Genomic DNA, 27,950 nt, shown 5'->3' with positions numbered 1-27,950 from the left:
ATATTAAAAACATTTCCCAAGTCAGCAGAGTTAAACATTAATTTCTTCATTTTACATACCAATTAAAAAAAATATATTACATCTCATTTCAGAGGTGCAAGAATCAAATCGTTTCAATGATATTTTTGTAGGGCAATTAAGTATTAAAAAAAAAACCTTTTAAAAAACATTTGAAAGATTGGTTAATAATCATATCAACTAGATATAAATGTCAATTTCATTTGCTAATTTCAAAATTCATTACAAATCATTAAATAACCACTTATTCACAATATCATAAATCTCATTTTTTGGCTAAGAAGCAAAATGACCTATCCAAAGTAACAATTAATTAGCATGCTGGAGTAGAGCATACAGTTACTTTAACCACTACTACAAGTACCCTTTAAATTATACCAAGTATGATATTCATTCAAGACCAAAAGACCAATGGGGTTTTCTTTAAATATGGAAATGTTAAGGCTCACCTCAACAGGCCAAGTCTGTCAGAAATAGTCCCTAATACTTATAGGAGGCAAGAACATCATGGAATGCTTCCAAGAATATTTTTGCAACTCAGGTTAATACATCGTGACATTTAAAAGAAATATGTTAATGAGTAAAATTTCAACTTCTCTGTAAAGCATTGGAGCCGTCTTTTAAAATGAATACAGGTTAGGATATCATCAGTGTTGATATTTGCAAACCTGATTTGGGAAAGAGAAGGCTTCAACTTTCACAGAAGCTAGTACACATCCAAACCCATAATGGCATGGATGTACCTAAGCATTAATCCTTACCTGCTCCCAGTTCCATTTCCACTTGGGAAATCATGAACTTTGACTGGAAACTGCTCCATCTGACTAAGGCAGTTGTTCATCTTGTGAACTAATGCCAACAAAGGTGCATTTCCCATGGGTTCCAATCTTCCAATTGGTTCTTCTCCAGGAAGCTAAAGTTATAAATAAACCAACTAGTTAATGCTTTTTAAGGACAGAAGACTTCTGAATAGGAAAACTATAAATTTCAAATTCACAATTGTCTTGTTATAGGTAATCTTTTCTGAGATTGTATACTCAGTGGAAAAATTGTGATATATGTTCAGTCTGCCACTGATCTACTGTTGAGTAACATCTCAAATTTTAGAATGCCTTCAAAGACAAGTCACTTTGACCATATATATGACCTCTATATATGGACAGGAAGGAAGCTCCACAGGTCTCTTCAAAGCAGTAGAAGTGACCCAGATAGAGGTTTCTTTTATTATTACAATGTAATAAAATATAGGAAGCATCACTCATTGGTGTGGACATAGATAGAGAACATCAAATTACTTACTCTCCTTTAAGAAAAGTTGTAGGAGCTGCTGAAGTCAAGTTGTTAAAAGTTATTCTTCTAGGTAATCTGCACTAGTAAAGTCTTTGTTTGAATGCTGGTCTACATAACTGCATGAATTTTTACCAGGCTAAAATAAATTAATTTACTATCAAACATTCTTGGAATTATACATTTCAATCCTATTCACTGCCCTCACCCGTCCCCCTCTGTATACCAATCTTCTGAGGCTATGGAAGGGAGTCTAATGGGAGAGGGGTCTGTAAGCATACCGATCAGACATTTTTGCAGTTGAACCTATACTGCTTTTGGGAGAAACACTGTCTTACTATGTCTTTTGTGGAATTCCAAGATGGCCAAAGGCTTCAATTATAAAATAAAATTTTAGAAGACATTCAATATTGGCTAGCATTTCTATTGCACCTACTATGAGAAAGGTACTGTGCTAAGGGCTTTATAAATAGGATGTCTTTTGATGATCACAACACCCTATTATATCCATTTTACAATTAAGGAAATTGAGGAAGACATTAAGGGATCATACCATTTGTAAGTAGCCAGATTTGAACTCACATCTTCCTGACTCCAAGCCCAGTGATGTAGCTACTGAGAAACCCAGCATTCCTTCAATATTCAGGTGCAAACTAGTGTTGAAACAGACGTAGCTGTTCCAACACTCAATGGATTACTTACTGGAGAAGCAAAAAAGACGTGAAGGAATCGTTTAATTCTGATATCTCTGCTCACAGCGTCTTTTTCACTCTTGGATGTCAAGTAAAGCAGCAACTGTTTCACAAACCCACTATGCTGAATTTCAAATGAGGAGACATCAGACTCTGAGACTATGCTCCGGATTTCTACAAGGCACTCAGCTCCACCATCCACCTAAAAATAAATACAAGACTCCAGATTCTAATTATTTGATAACCACTCACCAAATCGAGAGGGTTTCCCACCATGACTCCTTTATCAGTAATGAAGAGAAGGTAAACGGATATTAATGCCTATTGGGAATGAGTACTTTCTATAGAAATTGTAGGCATTTTTTTTTAAAGTGAGGTTGAATTTTATTTAGCTATTTCTAAATGAACTTCCATTAAAAGGATACTGCTAATTATATTATCTACAATGAGTTCAATATATTAGAATATAAAAATATCCAAATATTATATAAGGATAAATCAGAAATAATAACAACAGTCAATGTCTACTTATTATCAAAACCCAATCATGACTATTCTTTAAATTGTTTTAAACCCACTAACATCTATTTTAGAATTGGTTAAGTATTAATTCTGAGGCAGAAAAGAGGTATGGACTAGGCAACTACAATTAAGTGACTTTGCCAAGGTCACAAAGTTAGAAGTGTCTGAAGCTACTTGGTCCTCCCAACTCCAGGCCTGGTGCTCCTGCTACCCCCAGCTGCCCCTAATCATTAACAAAGCATCATTCTTGTGCTCAAAAATGTAATGGAATCTCTGATAACCACACTTGAAAATTCTACCTGGAGGTTGAGTTGTTCAGTTGCAGTGCAAAGTCTCTGAAGGACATTTAGTGCAGGATTGCTTCCATCCATATTCTCAGAGCTGAAATACCGTTCCACAAATTTATGAGCTTGTTCCTTAATCCAACCCTTAATTTTTTCTCTGGAATAGAAAACAAGCAATAAAAACATAATGAATCATTTTCCCCATTCATTTCACTTATGCAAAGGCAAATAAGTGCTTGATTAAAGAAGTCTTTTTTTTTAATTTCACTTCAGGAGTAATATAGACATCTGTTTTGAACAACTGTGGATGTATACATTTGAATACAAATGTAGACTCAAGAAATCTGAAATTATTCAACAGGCAGTTTAACCTTGTGGATAGAAAGTTAGTTTTGGGCCCAGGAAGCCCTGGTTTCTAGTTAAGTGATGAGAAATTCTGATTTTAAGAAGTTGGGGGGGGGGGGGGGGCGCCTGTGGCGGACACAGTATAATAGGAAAACTAGATGAGAATAATAAAAACTAAGATAAAACATCTTTGCTACTCTCAGAAAATATCTGTGCTTAATCCTAAATAGCACTGTGATATGATAGTTAAATAGCTGATTCAGGGTACACAACTAGCTAAGACTGGATTCAAATCCAAATATAGCAGCTAATTATGATGCCTGTTCTCACTGAAGTTCATATATTAAATGAAAATACTAATAATTCATTTTAAACTATATGTTAGTAACATAAACTGAATCAATGAAAATGGATTCTACCCTTGTCAATAAAAGCCTAAGGAAAGACAACGGACTTTACCTATTGTTAGATATGGTGTCCTTTGAGGCAGCCCTGGCAAGACCACTGACTCCGGCTGTACGGGCTGGTTCAATGTTGTTGCTATTGGACTGTGCGCTTAATCTACCCCACGTTTTGGGATTCAAGCTTGCCAGGAAAGAAGATTTAGGAGACTGTGTAGTGGTAGGGCTTTTAGCTAGAGTGAGCAAAACAAGTAATACTGGCTTTAAGAACAAGGTATAAAATCCCACAAATCTTAAAAACTCACATTAGCACAATACTTACCATGTTGGCAAGATGTTAAGTAAATAAAAATCTGGTTAAGCTAAACATTAACATTATCATTACAATTTAAGGTAAAGTGCACCTAACAACACATATATGAACTGTTCCTTTCAGACATTCTAGAAGTCATTACCTTGATTGTCTACTTTGTCATCATCCCTTGGGGGAGAGTACTTTGGCCTTCTTGGCCCACGTTTAGGCAGTCGTTTTCTCTTCAGGACATCACTAAGTCGACTATCAAATGACCCAAAAAGAAAAGAGGGGAGGGGACTGTTGAAAAGTCAGCTACTCCATTGGGTTAAAATCGGCACATGCAATTTGCTTTAGCTATATTTTCTTCTGTATTCTTCTCTCAGTAACAAAAAAAGCAACAGCTTTGATTCTTTATTTAACTAATGAAAACCCCAATCTCATGAATTATACAGCTATAACCACATCTAGTATAGCAAAGATTAAACTTAACAATTGTTCACTTTTGGAAATCAAGAAGGATCTATGAGTCATATATTTATATATTTCCAACTCTAATCATTCATCCCCCGACCTCCCGTTTTCAGAAATTTAAAACAATGAAAAGAAAAACCCAAGTTTTATTTCTTGAATATTTGGCTTAATAATTTAAAATCTACAAATGTAAGGCCATTCTAGTGAAGATCATACGCCTAAGGAATTACCTAAGATATAAATAACGAGACTACGCATTCTATTGGTCTTTTTTATGGGATTTTCCTCTTTTCCCACTTCTGTCTTCTTTCATCAGTTTTACACTCACTCATGGCTATACAGCCATCAGGTAACAGATAAATGATTAGAATCCAGGTCTTCTGATAAAAAATTCAGAGGTTGGTTGTAGCTTATTATTATAATACAAAAAAATTTTAAATGCTTTTATGCATCTAAAGTTCTGCTATTTCTGAAGTTCTTTCTCACCATAACTATACTCAACATATCAATAAAGAGGTTCTGTTGGTTTAGCTTTAATTTATATATTTGGTTTTTACATATCATAAAATTTTCTGTAATTTATTCATCCACTTTCCAGCCTAGCTATGAATATTTTGACATTGACAAGCTCCTTTTTTACATTTCATTTTGTTGCCAATATATGAAGTGCAATACTTCTAAAAGGGGGAGAGAAGTTTTAATTAGTCTCAATCTTGTTTTAATAACAGAATTAGTACATCTCTTCCTAGAATTAACAACAATTTATATTCCCTCCCTCATATATGTGTTATATCCTCTGATCTCATATTCACAGAAGTCTTTTAGATATGTATCAGTTTCTTGAACAAAGTATTACTTGACATAGCTATAGAGAATACTTTCGTCCCAATGTTATATTTGCTGAAGTTTGAAAATATTTTTAATTACAAATAATTTATCTTTATAAAAATCATACATTGTTTGTACTTCCAATTATTCCTATTTTCATTGATAAAAACATCCTTATGCTTCAAGACTGGTATATTTCTAATAGATTTTTAAAAATTCTTTAAACTGTTGATCTAATCCAAGTTTCCACTAGTTTGAAATATGATTTCAAAACCAGTTTCTTTTTTAGTATAAATATCGGGGTTTTTTATCCAACCATTTTTCCTGAGCTGTAGTTCTAATCCCCAGTGTTTAAGAGGGAATTTATCAAACCTTAATCTTTTATAGTGACTGGACTCCATTTTTAGCCCTGACATTTTATTTCACTGGATTATTTTTTCATTCCATTCAGCAGTAGCATTGCACTTTGTAGCACACTAAATCACTCATGATTTCTCTGTAGTTGATGAATTTTTTTCAAGATCTTTTGTCTGGCTTTCTGATTTACCTATTTGAGAACATTAATTGAAATTTCTTTTGTTTTGTTTATTTTTCCATTTTTTGCTTCAGGCACCCTTTAGCTGGTTGTACTATAGCACTTTCACTTTTAAGTTGTATTGGTGCTTTGTTTCTTACTTATCTCTTTTCTTTGATCTACACATACATCTTTTCTTATGGTATGTCTGATAACCTGGATAAAATTCTTCCCTTTATCCCCATCTCATTTTCATACAATTAATAGGAGCTGACAATTTTGAAAGGCATTTTATAATATAAGTATGTCCCCCAAAACTGCACTGAAGCATCTGGGACACCTTGAATGTAATATTCACAGAAATTCTGTGTGCTAAGTTCCATGGGTTCGGAGAGATCTTCAATGATCAAATAGTGATTGTATCATACTTGTGTGAATCTTAAAAATTCTCTACCTTAGAACATTTGGTTAAGGCTATTCCCCATTTTAAACAATGGAGGTACTTAGTCAGGAATGTATGTGAGAATTTTACATTACTACACCCATATTTAAGCATACTTTAGGGGAAGATAAAGTTATAAACTCCTTACTGAACAATGAAAAGTACTTAACCCATACTTAAAGTAAAGCTAAAACCCTTAAGCTAGGTCTATTTTTTAGATCTAATACAAAAAAGGTGCTACCTATGAAGGTCAAATTAATCACAAAAAGGTCAAGCAAGCTTAGCAAGAAGTGTGAGGTTTTAGTCTACCTAGGGAAGGTGACAACAAGGTGTGAATTAAGAATGGTCAGTCCTTTGGAAAACATCTACTGTGATTGGTAGATGTGAAAACTTAGGGGAGGTGACATAGGAGAAAATTCTCTTTAAAAGGAGGTCAGAAGACCTCTGAAAGTTAATTCAGTTTTGGAGCTGAATTGGAGGCTGGTCTCTCTTTCAGTGGCTGAAGTAGATTCAGCTTTGGAGCTGAATTGGAGGTCAGGAGTCAGAGGAAGGCTGAACTGGAGGGTCTCTCTGAACACTAGAATCTTGCTTAGGACAAATCTTGTTGGTGAGTGGATTAAAAACTGACTGGTCTCTCTTAAAGCTCAGGCCTAGACCAATAGCCTAGGCCCTTTTCCCATTATTTCCTCTTACTGTCTCTCTCTCTTTTCCTTAATTCCTTAATTTGTATTAATTGAAATCTCCATAAAAACCAAATAACTTGGGTATTTCATATTTGGGAATTTTTTCCATGGCGACCACTTTATTTTTAATATAAAATCAAGACACTAAAAATTATCTTTACAGTTTTGGAAATTCACAGTCTTAAAACCATATTTTTGCAGTCACAGTTTATGGCAACCACTCTTTTATCTGTAGCATTTGAGATTCTAAGTCAAGTCTCAAATCTAAAGTGCCCAGTGCTATTTTTTCTCTAATTCTCATAAAATGGTAGTGTGATCTCTTGCTATGTAGCATTTTAACAAAATTCTTGAGGGCAGCTGTGTAGCTCAGTGGAGTGAGAGCCAGTCCTAGAGACGTGAGGTCCTGGGTTCAAATCTGACATCAGACACTTCCGAGCTGTGTGACCCTGGGCAAGTCACTTAACCCCCATTGCCTAGCCCTTACCACTCTTCTGCCTTGGAACCAATACACAGTATTGATTCCAAGACAGAAGGTAAGGGTTAAAAAAACAACAACAACAAAACATGCAGTGTATTTTGCCTATATTTACCAGATATGTTTACTATATACTAAAATCACACATTAATTCCAAGACTTAAAATAATATTTTCCATCAGAACTAAGCAAATGACAAATTAATATGGAAAGGAAAAATTTGGAAAAGAATACTTTACCCCTGTGGACTCAGATCTAAAGAATCATCTCTGCTGTGCTGTAAGCTGGGTGAGCCCAAGTCTGCAGTTGCATTGCTGGCAGCAGTGGCTGTCCCAGTGCTGATTGTGGTGCTGGACCCCAAAGTCCCTGATCCATTAGTGCACGCCTTTGGTGGACTTGTTAGCAAAGCCTCAGACTCGGCTAAATTTTTTACTTGATGCATTACACCTTAATATATAGAGAATATAGGTATATCAGGTTTTTAAAAAAATAAAATAATGTTGTTTTGATAATGAAAATCTGTAAATTCATTTCAATAAAAGAAAAAAGAAGTAGAAATAAAATAATACAAAGGAATCCTATAGTGGTAAAGAAAATTCTTGCATCAACTCTGATCTTGCTGTATGACATTACAGGTCAGGAAACTTGAATTCTTAGGTTTAATTTTCTTTGCCTATAAAATGTACCAACTAAATCAAAAGAGAACTATAAGTCTCGTATGGCTCTGAAATTTAATGTGAGAAAAAAACCATGTCAAGCACCAAAAAACTCAATGTCCAATTTCTAAAGAATATTAAGTTTGACAGCACCCTTGATATTATGGAAAAATTAAGTCAAAATTATATTAACCAAATGTATATCATTTCATTTAGATTGGAGTAAGAATAACTAGAAATGAGGGTAAAGAAAGCTCTAAAAGAGATTATCATTGACGCCAAGCCAAATGGGCTAGCAATAGTGTTACATAAGCAAAAAGGCCAACTTGAACTTGAGATATAACCAAATGACATGCAAAAAGTCTGAAAAATAATCTTTCTATTGTTTTTTTATTAATAGGAATATAAAACTGATCTTTAGCAATGAAATTTTAGAAGCATTTCTTGAAAAAGTAGAGACTTTATCAAACAACCATATCTAAAGTCCAATCAAAAAGGTTAAATAAAAATGCTCAAATGGCTCATTGAGATTTCTTTTTCTATCATCATTGTATAAGAGGAGCATTGCGATGAACAGGGTCTTCTATATATACACATGCGCACAGTGGGGCCAGGGAGGGGAGAATAGGCTTAAAGCAATAGAAATGTGTTAGGTAAGAAAATGACTCAAAGCACAAAAACACTGAAATGGACATGCTCAAAAGATGGTGTATTTGAAATCCCAGAAAGTTGAAGTTGGAAAGGACAAGAATAAGAGAAACTATTTTCCTTGGACAGTTTAGAGATTTAATTGTCTAAAAGTAGGAGGGGACTGGACTAAAAGAGATCTGTTCTAGTATTTTACTTATTCCCTAAACTTAATAATGAAGACTTCTTTATTATGATTATGTCCTACTGTGTTAAGTATGCTTCCTCTAAAAATTTAATAATTCTCTAGATTTCAAGACAATTTAAAAAGCCAAAAAAAGCCATTTAGCATTAATAAAGACTAATAATTTCTCATACAAAATGAATGGGTTGGACTTGACCACTGAGAACCCTTTTCAGTTCTAAAACTATGATCCCTACTCAGATCTTTGGAAAAGGTAAACTATGGACTTGAATTGAGATTCCAATACATATCTTTGTTGTTCACTCTAAAATTATGATTCACTAATACTCTTAAGGGCTCAAAACTGGTTTATTTTGGAAAATAGAAATTAAAAATTACACTACCTTCTCTTCTGAAGTAAACACTAAATATATCAGGCAATTTCTGCATTAAGATTTCAGCCATTTGAAGAGCTCCAACCACTATCTTCAGGTCTTGACTTGACAGCATGGAAGCAATGTGACTAAAAAGAAATTATACAAAAAAGAAATAACCATACAATTTCACTTAAATGCAACAATTTCAACAAAGATCATACCAGTTAAATTATATATAAAAGGATTGACCATTTTGGCTGATCCAGTATAATTTTAAGAGCAATTTTTAACATATATAGTACTTATACACAAACTTGGCTGTTAAATTGCATACAGTTAGCTATTAAATAATTTCTAAATAAAAAATTAAAACATTACAAGTAAATATAAAAAAGATAATCAAAACTTCCCAAAGGATATGATCTCTTTACTTTCCTCAGCATAAAGCTCTCTGCTCCATTTGCCCAAGTCAAATTCAATACCAAATTAGGATGTTGGCAATTATCTAGATTTTGTGGTTTAGTTATTTCAGTAGTGTACAACTCTACAACACTCCATTTGAGGTTTTCTTGGTGAAGATACTGGAACAGCTTGCAATTTCCTTCTCTAGATAAGGTTTTAAAGATGAGGAAACTGGGGGCAGCTGAGTGGCTCAGTGGAGTGAGATGAGCCTAGAGATGGGAGGTCCTGGGTTCAAATCTGACATCAGACACTTCCCAGCTGTGTGACCCTGGGCAAGTCACTTAACTCCCATTGCCTAGCCCTCACCACTCTTCTGCCTTGGAAACAATACACAGTATTGACTCCAAGATGGAAGGTAAGGGTTTTTTTTATAAAAAATATATATATATATAATAATATATAATAATAATAATAAATAAACAAATAAATAAAGATGAGGAAACTGAGGCAAACACGGTTAAGTGACTAGCCCAGGGTCACACAGCTAGTAAGTACCTGAAGCTGAGCTGTAAACTCAGGAAGATGGAGTCTTCCTGACTCTGGGCCTAGCACTCTATCCATTAGGCCTGGTGTCTATTTTATGGTTCAACAATATAAAGTCAGATGGAAGAAAGAAGACAGAAAATGCACACACCTTGAAACAGCATGATTTTTCAATACATCCTTCAGAAGTTCGGCATCCGCAAAATAAATTATCCTAAGAATTGCTCTAAGGCACTTATGTCTGACTGCAGGTCCTGCTGAAGAACTATACACTTCATAAAGAACACCAAACAATGTCTTAATGAAAGACTTTGCTAGTTCTGGGTCCTCTTTCATTAGCTGTGCTCGAGCATCATCCTTCTTCAAATCTGAATATCCACCTGTTAAAATAAAATGTAGATGTTTTATATAACCTCGAAATAAGGATATAGAAATCACTAGATTTCAATTCATGACATAATTAAATAATTTGCTAAAATTATTTTTCAGAGTTAAAAAAAAATGTTTTGGCCTAAACTTATGATTTCAGAAACAAAAGGAAATCCTAATGAGGAAATAACCTCTACTTTAATGTTGGTAAATTATCTTGCAAATCAGTCTTGTCTAGCTATTTAGGGCAGAGAAAAGTTAGGTGACTTGTCTAGAGTCACAAAACCAGGATGTGTGTCAGTGGTGTGGTACAGAAGCAGGCTGTTTTAAATCTGAGGTTAGGTCTTTGTCTTTTATATGATGCTATCTATTATAAAATATATTAACTGGAATAGGCTGCTCAAGAAATTTCCCCTTGAGAAATTCCTATCCAGGCTACCCTGTTTCACTTACATCTGCCAACTGGAAAAAATAAGTGTTAATAATATGGTATGGTGAAAATAATTTGAACTTATTTCTGATTTGTTATTCTCCTCAAACACAGTCAAGAGAAATAGACTGATTGACTAACTTATACTTTGGAGTTTGTTAGTAAATAGAACCCAAAAGTAAAACAGTGTTAAATCAGGAGGAAGATAGAATCTATTGAGGAGAACAAAAATATAATTATTTTTACTATTATACAGAAAAAGAGAACTATCTGAAGAGACGCAAACAGTCAGACTCTCTATAATGACCATTGAAGAGATGCTCTAGGGCAGATGTGGAAATGAAAAAAGGAAAAGAAGGGAACCAATCTTCTGATTCAGTCTTATAAGCTTTAAATTTCTTTCTTTTTAAATACAATTTAGGGAAAACTCAGAGGATTCAAGGTATATTTGTTCAAAGCAAAAACATGAAGGAGTATTTATAGGGTTCATTATTCCATAAGTGAAGACACTGTAGCCCATCCTTTCTAAGGATTGTTTTAAGAAAACTTAAAGGCTAGATTTCATTTACAGAGAATATATAAAAATATAATTTTCTTCCCATTCAAGGTCACAGAACCCTCCCCCTGAGTCTATCCATGGGCCCCTTGGAGGTCAGTTCACTTCAGGTTAAGAATTCTTGCTGCAGAGATTAGTTCTACAATGAAGAATGAAGAATGGGGAGAATAAATTTCCTAGTGACAGAATTTGTATAATAAGTCAATATACACTGTACGAGAAAAAGGATAAAGGTACAAAACAAGCACTAACACTTAAGAAATAGCAACATTCCCTTATATAAGGCACAACATTTAATGCAATTTAAAATTCAAATGGTACTTACTAGTATTAGTATTGGCTAATGGGTTAGGTTTTCTCTGAATAGCACGTGCTGTTCCTGTGTCCTCATTGATTTGCTGCATAGAATTAAAATCAATAGTATAAACTCGCCCTAAGGTAGACAGGCTTATCTCATCCTCACCGACCTGATGAGCTGCCTAAAAATGGAAAGAAAATAAAAGAAAAAATCATCTTAAATATAAGCATCTATCTCATAGATGCCTGAAATAAATTTTGAACTTAAATACAATGGAAATAATCAATTTATCTTGTTCTACTCTTATAAGTATTAAGAATAAAATTATTTAAAAGGACATTTCTTGGATGTCTGTACAGACATCCTCAGAAATCAAAGAGAAACATGATTTGGGAAATGATGTATCTATTAGGAAGAAGGCAACAAAAATAATGAAGACTAAAGCAAGGATGATTACTACCTGGTGTGGTAATGTTCTTTTTATGTCAGGGATGGTAAACCTTTTAGGGGCCAAGTGCCCAAACTGCACCCTCACACCGCTTTTGAGCTGCTCCCTTACCCCAGATGGGGAGGGGGGGGGGGGGGGGGGGCAAGGAGAGAGGAAGCACTCCCATTGGGCTGCTGGATAGATACAGATATATATTAGAAATTTACTTGATGGTACTAAATTATGAGACTTAGAAGTCAAAAAAAACCTCTTTTTACAGATGAGGAAAATGATGTGTTGTTGAAAGGAAACAGGTTTAAAGCTTCCTTGTATGATTGCAAAAAAAAACTTCCACTTAACTGAAGTAGAAATACAAAGCACATGAGGCAATTCAGAAATATGGCACTACTCTAAATAAAGATTAGCGAATTTTATTCAAGTAAAAAGAACATAATCAACACCCTCATTTTTTGGAGTCAAGAAATGCTTCTAGTCAAATTCTTAGTGAGTTACTGGCCTGGAAAGGAACAAAATGTTTTGTCTCCTAAAATCATCCCGTGTCATCAGAAAGTTTAACAAACAAAAGTTAATGCAATGTCCTTATCTTTGTTATATAGAGAAGATGATGAAACAATTAAAATCCCCTGACTCAATACACAAATTTAAAACGTACGCTGAAACTACTACCTCAATGATCCGGCTATCAATCCTGTTGTAGGGATGCCAAAGGCCTCTGTCATCTCGCCACTGCCAAATTGCACCATCAGTGTTTTGGGCATTTCCTTTCTTTAGCATGGTATCAACTGCAAAAATTCCTTCTTTTGGTAAACATGGCATCAATTCACTGAAAAGAATACCAATACCAGTATTTCAATGATATGAATTTTAATTAAAAAAAGTATTACCTAAAAAAAGAAGAACCTGTTATTTCAATCCAAAAAGCACTTAATAAGCACCATGTATGCGGGGGTGGGGAGTGGGGGTGGTGCGTGTAGGCACAGGAAGAGAAAAGACAAGCAGAAAGAGAGAGACAGAATCAGAGAGTCAATACAAGATAACTTTGGTGGGAAGGTGCTACCTGATGGAGGAAATCAAGAAGTGTCCCATGTATCTGAGGCTACATTTAACCTGAGAGCTAAATGCAGATAAGGAAACTGAGAGGAAAATGTGAAAAGACCAGAGACTGTGTAGAGGTCGGCTGGGCTGTGAAAAATCTGTGACACATGTGCGAGGCATGACAAGTAGGATAGTATAGCTTATTCAAAGAGTGGATGAAGGAACAAGCTATGTAATTATGTCTAGAATCACAGATCTTAGCCTATATTTAAATTCCTAATTCAAGATCCTAAAGCTAACAGAGTCTTCTTGACTTTGGGAATGGCCTGGTTAGACCTGTATTTTAGGGAAGTCTAACTTGAGCTATGTGGAATATGAATTGGAATGGGGAGAGAATTTCTTGAGGAATATATGTTGGACTTTATGTCTTCAACTTACCAAATAAGAGATGTCAGCTCATAAAGTTCTTGAGGACTTCTTGGGACAAGATCAATCTGTTCCTGGCAACTGCCATTGGAGGCCCCACAAAGAAGGAAGTGAAGTGTTTCTGCAATATCTTTAAAAAATATAATTGAGTTACAACACTATACTATAAATTAAAAAACAAAAGTAACTATAGGAGGATTTCTGCAGAAAATTATATAATTATAATAAGCTACTAAGCAAGAGGTTTTGTATGGGAATTTTTACTATGTTTACAAAAGGCACAGGCTATGAAATATGGATACAAATAAACCTAAGACAGCAGAGGTTTGATGAAAAAAATTTGATTTTTAAACTATATCTTATCAGCTAATTCCATTGCCTCCCACTCTTTTCTAAAACTTCAGAAATCTCCAAACTCAAGTCAACTGACAGTTTTCCATAAAGTTTATTGATACTGTTCATTTTCAGTCATGTCTGACGTCAATGATTCCATTTCAGGTTTTCCTGACAAAGATACTAAAGTAGCTCATTTTACAAATGAAGAAACTGGGGAAAACAGGGTTAAGTGACTTGCCTGTGGTCATAAAAGCCAGTTCATGTCTAAAGCTAATCTGAACATCAGGAAGATAAGTCTTCCTAATGCCAGATCCAGATACCCACTCTACCTAGCTGCCCCAAAGTTACAAAAAGCTATGTTTTAATGACCAAATCTTAGGGTCTTTTCTCAAACCTCATTATTTTTTGTCTATGAAGCACCTGTAAGTGCTGACCGCTTTCTTCTAATGGAAAGTCTCTACTCTGGAAGTCTTAGGGACACTTCTTCCTCTTTGCCTTCCTCCGACCTACAAGATTGCTCCTAAACATACTCTGCTATTTTATAAAACACCCACAAACTGTTAGCGAAGTCAAGTTTCCTGAACCTCTTCTCTTTTCTTTGTGTCATCCTACTGGATGGTCTCACCAGCCCTTACATGGATTCAGTCACCTTTATACTAATTTCCAAAGCAATATAAACTTCCAAGACTATATGAATTCACTGATTGATTTGCTAAATTCACCAGTGAATTCCTGCCACATTATTTTTACTAGGTACAATCTTCTGTTCATCAGACATCTATTAGACTTTGCAAACAGCATTTGACAAATCCAAATCAGACTACATTATCTTTCCTTCTCTCTAATTTCCCTATTTCTGTTGAAAGCACCACTATATTCTTTCACTTACCAAAGCTGGCAACCTGAGGATCACTGTCTACTCCTCACTCTCCTTTACCAAACATACATGCTCAATTTCTGAATCTTATTTCTACCTCCACATTATTTCGATTGTTCTTTAAATATAAGTGTCTTATGTCCAAAAGATAATCCCCAACAGAGGAAGTAGATATGAACAAATTTCAAAGAGTTATCAAGAACTACAAATTGTTAACAAGCATATGAAAAACTGAATCAAATTACTAATATTAAAACAAAAAATTCTTATTGCAACAACTACAGAAAGATTACAGAAAAGACAAGTATACTGACACATTGTCAAAAGAGCTATGTATTAGTCCAAACATTGTGGTTCAGGGTAAGTTACCTCTTTACCCTGAGAATTTATTAAAACTTAGACACGGCAAGGGCCTGTCTGTGGAACAGTAAACAAATTAGAAGATAAAAATATAATGAAATATGGTTGTCTTTAGAAAAAATGCCTGAAGAAAGGAAAGACTAAAAAATGAAGGCATAGCAAAATAAGTAGAACCAGAAAAAAAAGGCACAATGACTATATTAATGTGAACATGAAGAATGACCATCAAAACCAAAACTGAATGTCATTCAAAATTCAATGAGAAAACATTGTTGCAGAGAAGACACATTGTGGGAGAATATAGCTCCTTTTTTCCATCTTTGGATTAGAGAACTATATACACGACCAGAATTGCTTTGTGAGTTGGTTAGTTTTACTGAACTGATTTTTTTTCCTTCTTTCTCTTTTGATCTTTGTTAAAAGAAAAGAGACTGGGGTAAAGGGATATTTTTAAAGAATTAAGTTGTGAAAAAATGAGAGTATGGATGGAGTAGAAAGGAAGAATTAAAAATAGGTACTAAAGTTTTTGGAAGAACCATTTCATTGGATATCCTTATTAATATGACAAACTGTTGGGTTGAAATGAAACAAACTATTTAATTTTATAACACAGTTGTATTCTGAGGTAAATATGATAAAATAATAATGACTAAAACATTTAACTACAAAACAACCCTGCAAAGATTATAAGTTCATTTTATATTTAGGAAATGCTAAGAAATAATATGTATTTTATGGGTATTCTTTTAGGGATTCACTTTCTAAATCAAGTCATTATATGTTAAAATTATGATGACTTAAGTATTATAGTCAATGGCAAATGTTGGCATGTGGGGGAGAACAAATACTTAAGTTCAGCATGTTTCATATTTCCACTCATGCCCCCATAGCTATTTGCACAAGAACCATTTATAGAGTCCGCAAATAAAGCGAACTGCAGTTCTATAATTTTCTAAATAGCAAACCTTAATTTTTTGTTATGAAACTCAGTCTAGATAAATAACTTATAAGGTTATACAGTCAAATATATTGAACTGAAGGACCTCAAAAATGTGTCATCTTATCAATATGGATATTCCTTTATACATAGGTCACAATCTCTCTAGGAGAGTGAAAGAGAAATGGGTTATTGTCTTTATCTGGACTTCCACAGAAATGTACCTTACTGAATTTCCCCCATTCAAATATTCAGACATGAGTATTTTTTAATCAAATAATGACCAAGGTTTGTTGAACTTATAATTAGTATCAATCAAACATTTAAAAATATGGTTCAAAGCTGGCTTAACTACATATATTTCTAATACTATTTTGGCAAGTTTTTCCCCTTTGGGATCTATTTATACACACACACACACACACACCCCTCCCTTCAGATTGCTATAGTCAATCTTCCTCTTTTAACTAAAGCAATAAAAAGGAAGTTACTTCTAGTTGAGGTACCTTCAAATCAATTTTCCATTTAAAATTGTTAAGGTTTATTAAATGCTTCTATAAAAGGGCCTTTGTACTTAAGAAAAGTTAGCTTAATTGTTTCATTAAATTCCTATTAAACATGGAGAAAATTATATGGATGCCAGATAACAGTAGCATAGTTGGGAGAGATGGAAAAGATCCAATTCACCCTAGTCATTTTAAAGATGAAGAAACTGAGAGGGCCTGAAAAGGGCAGCAACTTCCTCCAAATCCCAGCATGATTTAATGGCAGAGCTGGAATCCTGCATTCCAAAGGCAGAGTTCTCTCCAAAGGTTATCTAGTTCAAATGGAGATGTTAACACCATAGCTAGCAATTTACCAGCTAGGGCTGGTCTTTGAACTCACGTCCTCTGACTGTCAATGGAGCATTCTTCTAATAACTATTACTTTCATGAACCATAATTTTACCCACAAATGAGAAAACATTCTACTTTTTAAAATATAGAAGTTAGAAAAGTAAACAGGTATCTGCACTTACTTTGTTTCATAAGTTGAACTGCTAGAGTTGGACAGTTAGAACACATCAAGGAAAACATACGAACCACCATAATAAACATCCCAGAGCTCAAAATTGGTGGAGTAACTACCAACAGTTGCTGAATATTGGTAAGCAAATCCTTAGAAGCAACCTGCTGAAGCAAATTCTTCCAAAAGAAGAGAGAAAATATTTTTTTAAAATACCCAAAGACTTCCTTATTTTCAATTTATATTAAAAGTGACATTAGGAAAAATACTCACCTCCTCATGTTGGAAGTTGTCCACTAGTCGTGCAAAACAAAGACAAGTGCTTTCTACTGATTTCTTGTCCTGTATTTTTTTAAATAATGATTTAAAATGTTATGCAATAATAGGAAATAATGCATTTAAGCTCTATTAGCATTCTAGCTTCCCCCAATGTTTTCCAGGGCAATTCTATCAGTCAGTGTTTATTTGAGGAACATAGAATGCTTAAACTATATTGGTATTTTTTCCACTTAATTTTAGGCTCTGCATATACCCATATGCAATACATATGTACTTGTCTCCCCTATTAGAACTTTACGGTCCTGTTAATTCAGGATCATTTCTTTCTAACACATGTTTATCCCTAGTCTGAAGCAGATTCTTATGAGCACATGATAAATCTTGCATTTTAAAAGTCTTACTATTGAGGGGCAGCTGGGTAGCTCAGTGGATTGAGAGTCAGGCCTAGAAATGGGAGGTCCTAGGTTTAAATCTGGCCTCAGATCTCCAGGAATATATTTGTATACTCAGAATCACTAAGTGCCTGAGATTTTTCAGCTATATAGGTGGACATGAAATTAACCAAAGATGAAATAGTTTAATTTCGTATTTCACAAAATAGTCATAAAACCAATATGGTTCTATGTTCCTTAATAGAAACGCAGGGAAAAGAACTTGAAGGTTAGGTTAGATAGATATTTCTTAAAATTTCAAATTCACACCAATTTTAAAAATCATACACTAATGTTAATTTGTAAGTATAAAGTCAGTCACACTGACATATTTAACAATACTAAAATACTACCAGGCAAGTAGCTAATTTCTATGATCCTCATATATGCAGTCTCTAAAGCACTCAGGGCATGGTAGTTACCTGGATATAAGGTCCTAAGAGAAAGTTAGCTTATAAAGCAAATACAATTATTTAAGAATTCCAACAATCACAACTAAAAAAAGAATCTCTTCCTAGATAATCTACATCCATCAAGGATATCCATCAGCAACCATCTAAAAAAAATGCTATTAAAATTGACATCATAAATGTAAGCATTTATATTCAAGCTATGTGAATTCAAAAATCGTTGAAAAACATTGAATATCAAGGTTAATTTCCCTGGTATATTCCTTCTCTCACCTCCGCAATAACAACAGTAATGTCAACAAATCTTTATGTACTAGACTCTACTGTAAGCGATTTACAATTACCTCATTTGATACTAATTATGATAACCATTTTACAGATAAGGAAACTGAGGCTACCAGAGGTTAAGTGACTTTGGCCAGGGTCATAAAACAAGTAAGCATCTAAACTCGGGTCTTCTTGACTCCAGGTTCAATACTTTATCCATTGCACCACCTAACTACTACTAAGGTTGACTTCAAAATGATTTTATAAACAACATCTTTCTACCATAAGTCAAGTAACTTCTAGATGCCAAACTCATCCATTAATCTTAATGTTTACAAGTAGAACTCCATGTTTGCTTTTGGAATAGTCCTATTTACCCTCTTCTTTCAAAGTACAGATATAAAAAAAAAACATTTCTTTTTCTTTTACCTGGTGGGTGAGCCTTTGGGTAAGCAAGGGGAGGGAATCTGCCACAAAGTGAAATTCGTCTGGTGTGATGCTCTGGCAGCAATTCGCTGCTATTGCTAGAGCATTTCTCTGGGCATTTATGCTGAAGAACTCTAGGTACAGCAGGCAGTCTGCCAAACCTCCCTACAATACAGAAAGGAGTTAGAAAGAAGAAATATTCTTTACCAATAACAACAAATTCTCCAAATGCCTGGGCATTCACTACTTTGGAAACCATCCCTCTGTGCTTCAGACAATCAGAATCCACATGTCAGGAAACTAGTGAGCTCAACGGAAGCAGTACTTACCGCTTGCAGAATGGCTTTGCTATGTCTACGCGACAGCATCTCCAGCGCAGTTAAGGCCTGTTCTGCCACATCAATACATTGAATCACTTGCAGCTACAACACACAAGTAATGTGGTCATGTGAATTCTTAGAACATACAGATTACATGGATAGGAGGTTTATACGCAAACATCATTTTTGAAGAAAATAACTATTTTTCTACCCAATACAAATTACTTGCTTCTTACCTACTACCCTGAAAAATAAGATCTACATATTATAATATAGAATAAAATCTAATTGCAAAAGAGAAACTTTCTTAAACTAGAGACTGCTTTTCAAAAAAATTCCATGTTTTGCAAAGAAAAAAGGCAACTTTACCATGAAAACTTGCCAGACAAATCTATAAGGACAAGCTTTAAAATAAAACTTTCACAAGAGGACCCCTAAGTATGACAGACCAGAACAATCTTCTTAGCTTTTAAAGAAGTAAGCATGCCCATCAACTTCAATGGGAAGTATTTCATATACAATGAGATTTTGTATCAAAATTAGGAAAGAATCAATTCTAATAGGTTATCAATTCTAATAGGTTATTCCGCTAAAGGAAGTGTCCACTTCATATGTGATTTCACAGAATATATCCAAAATAGACTAAGTTAGTGGTATGCTGTCCATATGTTAGTGGTATGGGCCAGTATTCTAGAAATCAATTTAAATAATTGGTTTAAAATTTTGTTAAAAAAAAATCTTGGATACTTTACATCGTCCTCTACACCCTCCTTTTCAAAAGTGGATAAAAACAAAGATTTACCTTTTCCAAAAAAACAGGAATGGCATCCACCACCACAGCAGATGATCTGGGAAGTGCTTCCATCATGTATGTTAAGGCTCGACAGGCATGGTTCATCTTAAAAAATTACGATAGTTTACTCCCAATCCTTTCTTTAAATTGGAACTGAAATGTTTTAAGAAGAAACTTTGTACACTTACAATATCGAAATTATGCTCCATCTGCAGCAATGTTATCTGTGAAGAAAACAATTCTTTAAATCACTGAAACATTATTAGAAAAAACACAACCAAAAATTATTTCTCCTCCATTAAAATTTTGAAACTATCATGCAAGTCAAATTTTACTAGATCAAAAATTTCATTTCCAAAAACCTAGCCAGGATTTTAAAGTTCAACTCTTTATTACTTATACACATTGTTCCTTTAAAAAAAAAAACATAAAATATTGTCCTCATAATTCATGGCAGAGGCCCAGATTTAGGGCTGAGTCATTTGGTAACACATTTATTTACTCAGGGTAAAGAGGATCATGGGATCCTAGATTTAGAGCTGCAAAGGACTTGAGGCCATGTATACAAAACTCCCTCATCTGAAGCAGAAAATGAAATGATTTGCCTAAGCTCAGACATATGGTCAGTGGCTGAACCAGTAGTACAGCACAAGCTCTGGGACCTCCAAACTCATGCTTGTCTGCTTATTTCATAGTGAATCCACTACTACTGTTCTCAAGTCTGCTGATCTAACAAATCTAACTCCTCAGATGCAGGATTGTGTTCTAAGTTCTAGGTACGATGGGATACAAAAATCTCAGTTTTCCTCTCATAAACTACTAAAGCTAAACTAGAAGTTATTTCTAATATAGAAGTGTAACTGACACAAATGTCTGCGTTTTTACATAAAGGAAAAGGATAATATCTGAATACAAGTCTTCTACATTATCCATGTTATGTTAGCTTATCTGTATGGATATATTATCTAATAAGTTTATACTCTTTTGTAGTACATATAAATGCAGTATTAAAAGAATGAGTGATTAACATTATGGACATATGCTAACTGTAAGGATATTTTCCTGATGAAGTCATTCAACTTTTAATATTTCTTTACATTGGTCAATAAAATGACTAAATATAACATATAAACCCAGACTTCATACATCAATGTTTTTTCAATTTTCATAAGCTAAGCATGTAGCATATCAACACACAAAAATGAAAGGACAAGTAATATACATGAGCTACTCCACATCACCAAGGCCCACAGGCAGTTCAAGGTTGCTCAAAGAGAAAATGCAAATGGGATTAAATGTCAAGCATTGAAATCACATCTGGACTTGGGATAGGTAAACCAAAAGTAACCAAAGATTTCTAAACAGCAAAGTAACAGAATCAGATCTATCCATTAGGAATATAATTCTAGGAACACTGTGAAAGATGTAATGGAGCAGAAAGAACAATTAAAATCCTTTGGTTACAGTCCATACAAGAGATAATTTAAGGTCATCCATACAAAAGATACACACAAGAATCAATGGGATGTGCTAACATTTAAGAAATGGAGAATTAAAAATCAATCCAAGCCTACAAAGAACATTATATGGCATAAGGAAACCCAGGTGCCAATAAGTAGAAGAATTGACCCAAAAGCTAGCCCTTCCAAAACAGAAACAAAATCAAAAGGAGAAAGAAAATCTTATGTGCTCCATTTCATGAATCATGTACCTAGATCACAAACCTAGAGTTTGATGGGCCTCCAGAAGCTTTTAATCCAACCCAATCCCTTGATATTACAGATGAGGAAACAAAGGTCCAGATGTCAAATTACTTGTCCAAGGTCACACAAGTAGTAAGTAGCAAAGCTGGGATAGGTAGTTAGGTATAATCCAGCCACCCAAACAGATCTGCAGTAGATCTCACAACAGAAGAGTAACTTCTTTATTAGCTGGGCTATCATGTGTACGTGTAAATCATCATCAGCATACTCTTGCAAGGACAAAGGAAAGCTGGCCTATCTGTTCACGTTATTTCTCCCAGTTCTATTACATGTCCTAGAGAACATGTCCTAGAGAATCAATAATAACTTTTTTTATTAAATAAACTGTCCAGTATAAAGTGAGTATATGGCATAAGAGTTCTAGAATTGAGTTTGAATGTTAACACCCTGACTAGATATGTGACCATAGGCAAGTCTTTTCACTTAGGCTCCCTGATCGTTTAAAATCATTTGAAATAATCACTTCACCTCATGAATGTCTGGCTCAAAGGAAAACAATCTATATGAAGTCTTATGCAAAATTTAACATATCATATAAACTTCAACTATTACTAAAATTTTTATACAAGTAACAATAAGGTTTTAACAAAGAAAAAACTATTTATGGAAAAGCTGAAAGTACCATTATAAAAGCCCTTTCAAAATCTCATCATCCTTACCAAAGCTGGAACGACACTTTTCACTGGAAACCCTCCCAATGTCTCCTCATTCCCCATGACCAATAATTGACACATCTCGATCACTGCCTGTAGCTGCTGGCTTTCATCAGTAGCTTGTAGTCCTTGTAGAAGCTGTTGGGCCTTAGAACCTACAGAAGAAAAGCAAGTTTGCTTTACATTTAAAGAACTATTATTGCTGTTATAAAAAAAAAAGGCCTGGGTGAAAGCACTTCTTTTGGTTTACAATTTTTTTTAAATCTCTATTTTAGGGGTCAAAATATGTAACTGCTAAATTCAAGAGAGGACTATTGCATATCTCAGTTCCCAAAATAATTTGTCCAAGACTGCTCCTTTGGTCATAAACAGCCAAGCTGGGATTCTAACTTCTGATCCACAGATCATGGGTCTGTGCTCAAAAGAGACTCTAGTTCTAATCTCATCTCTAACATCTACCAGCCAAATGATTGCGAAAAAGTAAGTCACTGGCTCTCTCTAGGCTTCTATTTCCTCATTTATAAGAGGAGGAGAATATCTACACAACTTAAACTATGATTCTACGGTTCTCAGGATCAAATGAAATAATGTAAACTGCATTATTAAAATCTTAATGAATCCAAATATCAGTTGTTAGTTAAGTTTCATGTTAAAGTTCCAGAGCAGAGTCATTTTGACAAGTAAGCTCAAGTGATATTCCAGAAAAACAGTAAAGAATATGTATATAAGTGAGCCGTACAGATGGGGAAAGCCCATTTATTATTAGTCGCCTTTAAAAATATAATATGGTACCGTGAGTTCTGGATACGTTAACAAGGTAATTCTTCGTAATAACAACTTAATAGTTAAATTGTTCCTGGCTAATGCCTTGGTTTTCTTCCCCCATGAATATAACAATATTTTGACTAACATATGTTCCATAACAAAATCAATGGTACCTAAAGGGACTGGTCCCAAGAGATAGCTTGAAAGAGTGGATACAGAGCTGGGCTCAGAATCACCAAGGCCTACTTTCTAATCCTGACTGATTCTACACAGGTGATATAATCCTAGGCTTTATATTAGTATTGATTTGCATTAAAGGATAGAATTACTCAATATCCCCTCTTTAAAGACAAAGTTTAGTTTCAACAGGAAGTATGACCACATAAAAGCAATACTGCCTAATGGAAATAATTTCTTATTAAGAGCTAGAAATTGTGGGCTGCAATACACAAGAGCTTGGACAAATCACTCACTTTTCTGTGCCTCAGATCACTCATTCCACAAATGGGGCCAATTAGAGATTAGGTACTAATCATAAACTTTCACAGAAGTACAACTACTGCACCAGCAAAAGGAACCTTCTGTGATCAGCTGCACTCCACCCCTGCTATGCACAGGACACAATGGAGGTTATATCAAAGAGCCCAGGCAGTTTCTCTCAAGAGAGAAAGGCTCTTTCCCATTTGATATCATTTTCCAGGCTTGTCCTGCCAGGATTATGCCAGATGCCACAAGATGACACACTAATGGTAGATCTTCTCCAGTTTTATGAAGTCTATATATTGGACAATTATTTGGTTAAGAAATGAAATAATAAAGGAAAAATAAGGGCTAGCTCTATGGGCCAAAGAAGAACCCTGAAGCTTTTCTTGTTATCTAATAATAGTCTACTGGTATTGGGAATTCACCCCCAATTTCCTTATGAGGCCAAAATGAAAACTAAAAAGGCTCCAAAAATGTAAATTTAAGTCTTATATTCTCATTCTCTCTCTCTGTCTGTCTGTGCCCCCCCCAAGAACAAAAACTATAGAGTACTGTCATCATATATCTTTAAGGTTTAACATATTCTGATATTGCTTCAGAAACTGAAATCTCTAGAAAGTGTTTGGATAGTATTTTAACAAACTAGAAGATCTATTTTTAAGAGTAAAAAACTTGCTTTCTATAAAAAGGATAAAATTATTTGGGGTTTAAAATAAGTTTTCAGCTGTATATTATGACTTAGGTAGTCGCTGATCCTGTTGCAATACAATATGAAACCAATATGGAATAAACCTGGTCTATAAAATGGACAGACCTTTACCTTCAAGTGCATAATTGTGTCTATAGCATGCAATAGGTTACTATATCATACTACAACTTCCTGAAAAAGAAAATCTTTAAAACAAATTTGTATATACAGATAAAGAACTTTAATGTTAAAATTTGTATGCTGAGGCAAAGCATACTGGAAGATAAAAGTACAATTATATAGGTATGCCACCAAATATATATCTTGAATGGATCAATTATTTTATCATTCCACCTATCACAAGTTCATCTAGTATATAACTTCCACATATACACTACCAACATAATTTTTAAACATACTAATTTTAGGGGGAAAAATGCTATGGTAATAAGCAAATTGTTTTAAAAATACAACTAAAGTTTATGAAGACTTACTACTACCATTAGTATTTACATTAACAACTAACTAGCGGAAACAGAACTAACTAATAAGGATTTGGAGATAAAGGCTAATTTAAAACTATGGCTTACTAGCTCCACTTCCAATTGTCCTGTGGAAAAGTTGTGACATCCGAGGACCAAGAGGGCCGAACAGGTGAGGAGGAAGACCCCTAGCCTCTAACAGAGCTAAAAAACAAAACAAAACAAAACACATACACAAAAACCAAACCAAAACAAAACAAAAAAGAACAAAAACAAAGAGAAAAGAAAATTATGAGCTGGCTTAATGCAACTAATTATACACAAAAATTTTAACACAATTTATGTGAAGATTACTGATTTGTAAATTAAGATTCTACATTAAAACTGTCAATGCAACCATTATATTAAGACCTTGTGCTTTTTTAAATTACTCATTTTATATAGAAACATTAAAAAAATCAGTAGTCAGTAACTCAGAGTTATGGCTCCCCATATAGTTGTTAAGGTGTTAAAAGAAAATGTGTTTAAATCAAACTCTTTCTCCTAATATTTTCAAAATCAGTTTTGGTCCCCAATTTCATTTTTGTTGTGTCATTTTTAAAAAATAAAAGTCAGCAACAACATTTTAACAACTTAGAGGAGAAATCCTCAAGTGATTTATGCATCTGTTAGAATTAGTAATGGCAAGTTGCGTGACTCACAAAAGCTGAATTAGTCGAGAGAAGTTCAAAATATTAAATTCGTTTAGGAACTCTCACAAACTACCTAAAAACTACTTTACAAATGACATTTCTTGTGAGATTAGGATTGGAGAGTTGTTATAACTCTTCTCAGAAAGGTTTTTCTGGTTGAAGGAACATAGTTTAGAACAAGTTTCTTCTATCAAACAGGCTTAAGGAATTAAAAACATTTTAATAAATAAAAAATAAAAAAGCATCTGAAGCACTGGATATGTGCCATTAAACTGACGGCCAAAGAGGATTTCAGAAAGGAATGAACATACTACAAAAATTAATTTAGCATAATCAACTCTTCTTGATTCTTCTTTTAAAAACGGTACAAATATGCAGTAGTAACTAAAAAAGGAATAAAACAACATCTAAATATGTACAAACATTATTATGCTTATATTACTGTGATATTGGCAGATGAGTTATAGGTTAAATCAATTGCTTTGACATTTCCGCCCCCACCCATCCCCTTAAAAAAAAGTCATAAAAGAGTACAACTATATAGACTTGGCCCATTAGAAAAATCATGTTCTACTAACAGGTGCTATATGTTGTCAGACTGATTCCTATATATACAAAATTGAAAGACTAAAATAAAGCACATGGTAAATAAACTACTACCACCACCACCACCACAAAATAAAAATAAACATAAAAATCAGCCAGAGAATCCTGTATTTTTCCGTAAGCAATGTAAATGCCAACTGTGCAAGACCTTCACTAACAATACTTTCCTAGTTCCACACTAGAAATAATAGAGGCAGCTGTTTCTTCTTCTACTGAAAAATCCTCAAGTCTCTACAGAGAAGGCCCATTTCTCCGAAGTGTAGACATAGTTAGGAGAAACATGTTCAGACGAGAAAAGTGCATAACAAATGAAGCTGTCTGAATGAATTTCAGGAACCAACAGTTAGAACCAGAACCAACGGTTTGCGGATTTACCAGAAGTTTCTTGTAAGCCCAATAACTGTCTTGTTTTTACCTTGCAGTCTTCCCATCTCTGAATCATCTGACTCACTCTCACCAGAGGTGGTCATGCCTACAGCCCCAGCAACAGAACTAGAAGCTGGAAAGAAGAAAAAAAAAAAGGGGAGGGGGAGGATTACTTAATCACCGTATGATTGGCTTCTCTTTTAAAAAAAGTTTTAACAGATCACAAAGGATCATGTTGAGTGAGTCACTTCTCTGCCCTCAAAGCTGAGCACCGTGTCCTCTGGTGTTCAAAGGAAGAGTCAGCCGTCGTAGTGTGTGTTCTACAGCGTGAGCACCAGAGCGCAGCCCATGCAGGTCATCCACGAGTCCCTCTCAGCTGGCCCAGAGCTGGTCTCTCTGAAACTGTTCCTGAATGAAATCTTGTTCTCGATTCGACTGCTCAAACTCAACTCAGACAAGACTGATAAGACTGGGATGGTGTTAAATCAGAGGACCGACTTTCCAAGGCAGCATTCAGAAATAGTAGCACCAGAAATTGATATTTTGGGGAAATTCTCCTCCAAAGTGATGTGCCTTCTAGGGAGTCTTTGTTCATCATACTTCCTGGACTCTAGTCCTGGTAGACAAAGTGATTTCTCTATTTCCAGATTGTGAGAAGATTGCATCTTCAGGACGAAGGTATTGATACATATAGTACTACAACCTTTGACTAGGTAAAGCACTATTTGGAAATAGCAAATATCAACCTCACTGCTTAAACTAGTGCAGAATGCAATAGCTCATCTACTCAGGAAAATCCTAAAACCACAAATGCCATTCTGGCAACTAATTCAGAATCACACCCAATAAAAATTCAAATGTTTTCTGAAAGGTAGCAGGAAGGGAGACCTACACTTGTAGAACTAGTTGCTTACATTTCCTCACATTCTCTCCTTGAAAATAAAAACCAGCCCCTTGCACCTGGCCTACCTCAGATCACATATCATCATGCAGCACCTCTGAAGCCAAATACCTGAACTGCTTTCAAGCTTAGTTCTAAAATTAGCAAGTGTAGCTACCAGGAAATATGTTGTTATTCTTTTAAAAAAAGGTACATAAAATGTAACTACTGAAGTTTTTTGAAGACAAAATATGGAAACACCAAAGAACCACAAGATCCAAATTATTTTCATGTTTTCCTACCAGAAACCAAATATTTTATCAGGATCAAAAACTTGCTTGCTTAAGTTATAAAAACCTATGCTTTAGAATTAAATGCTAATGCAAGAATATGAAATGGCTAAGTGGAATCTCATTTAGCAAAGAAAATGAGCCCCAATACAAGCACAGAAAGAAAGGCCACTTATAGTTGGAAATATAAAATCTCAAAAAAACAACATGCCCAGCTAAGAATTAGGGGTGAG

At 34.5% G+C, this 27,950-nt stretch overlaps 1 protein-coding gene across 50 annotated transcripts in view; it reads right to left on the bottom strand.

Moving 5' to 3' along the window:
* Positions 1 to 27,950, bottom strand: part of TRIP12 (thyroid hormone receptor interactor 12) — a 167,680-nt gene that overhangs the window by 34,188 nt on the left and 105,542 nt on the right. For 23 of the 50 annotated variants that reach the window (XM_001364975.5, XM_056807049.1, XM_056807020.1 and 20 more), the window contains 20 exons: positions 26,597 to 26,680; positions 24,992 to 25,087; positions 22,472 to 22,620; positions 20,238 to 20,273; positions 20,059 to 20,154; positions 19,266 to 19,358; positions 18,940 to 19,101; positions 17,397 to 17,465; positions 17,137 to 17,302; positions 13,621 to 13,738; positions 12,814 to 12,970; positions 11,727 to 11,880; positions 10,198 to 10,426; positions 9,129 to 9,247; positions 7,497 to 7,704; positions 4,005 to 4,105; positions 3,608 to 3,782; positions 2,819 to 2,960; positions 2,008 to 2,199; positions 780 to 931 (listed from right to left, as the gene is read on the bottom strand). In XM_001364975.5, coding sequence (XP_001365012.2) covers positions 780 to 931; positions 2,008 to 2,199; positions 2,819 to 2,960; positions 3,608 to 3,782; positions 4,005 to 4,105; positions 7,497 to 7,704; positions 9,129 to 9,247; positions 10,198 to 10,426; positions 11,727 to 11,880; positions 12,814 to 12,970; positions 13,621 to 13,738; positions 17,137 to 17,302; positions 17,397 to 17,465; positions 18,940 to 19,101; positions 19,266 to 19,358; positions 20,059 to 20,154; positions 20,238 to 20,273; positions 22,472 to 22,620; positions 24,992 to 25,087; positions 26,597 to 26,680 — 2,698 coding nt within the window. Of the gene's footprint in view, positions 1 to 779; positions 932 to 2,007; positions 2,200 to 2,818; positions 2,961 to 3,607; positions 3,783 to 4,004; positions 4,142 to 7,496; positions 7,705 to 9,128; positions 9,248 to 10,197; positions 10,427 to 11,726; positions 11,881 to 12,810; positions 12,971 to 13,620; positions 13,739 to 17,136; positions 17,303 to 17,396; positions 17,466 to 18,939; positions 19,102 to 19,265; positions 19,359 to 20,058; positions 20,155 to 20,237; positions 20,274 to 22,471; positions 22,621 to 24,991; positions 25,088 to 26,596; positions 26,681 to 27,950 lie in introns of all 50 variants that reach the window. The other 27 variants (XM_056807059.1, XM_056807032.1, XM_056807040.1 and 24 more) reach the window with 5 other exon arrangements.

The sequence above is a fragment of the Monodelphis domestica genome, chromosome 8 (assembly GCF_027887165.1).
Source record: "Monodelphis domestica isolate mMonDom1 chromosome 8, mMonDom1.pri, whole genome shotgun sequence".
Taxonomy (NCBI): Eukaryota; Metazoa; Chordata; class Mammalia; order Didelphimorphia; family Didelphidae; genus Monodelphis; species Monodelphis domestica.
Note: the sequence above shows the minus strand (reverse complement) of the source record. Positions and strands in the feature narration are given on the sequence as shown.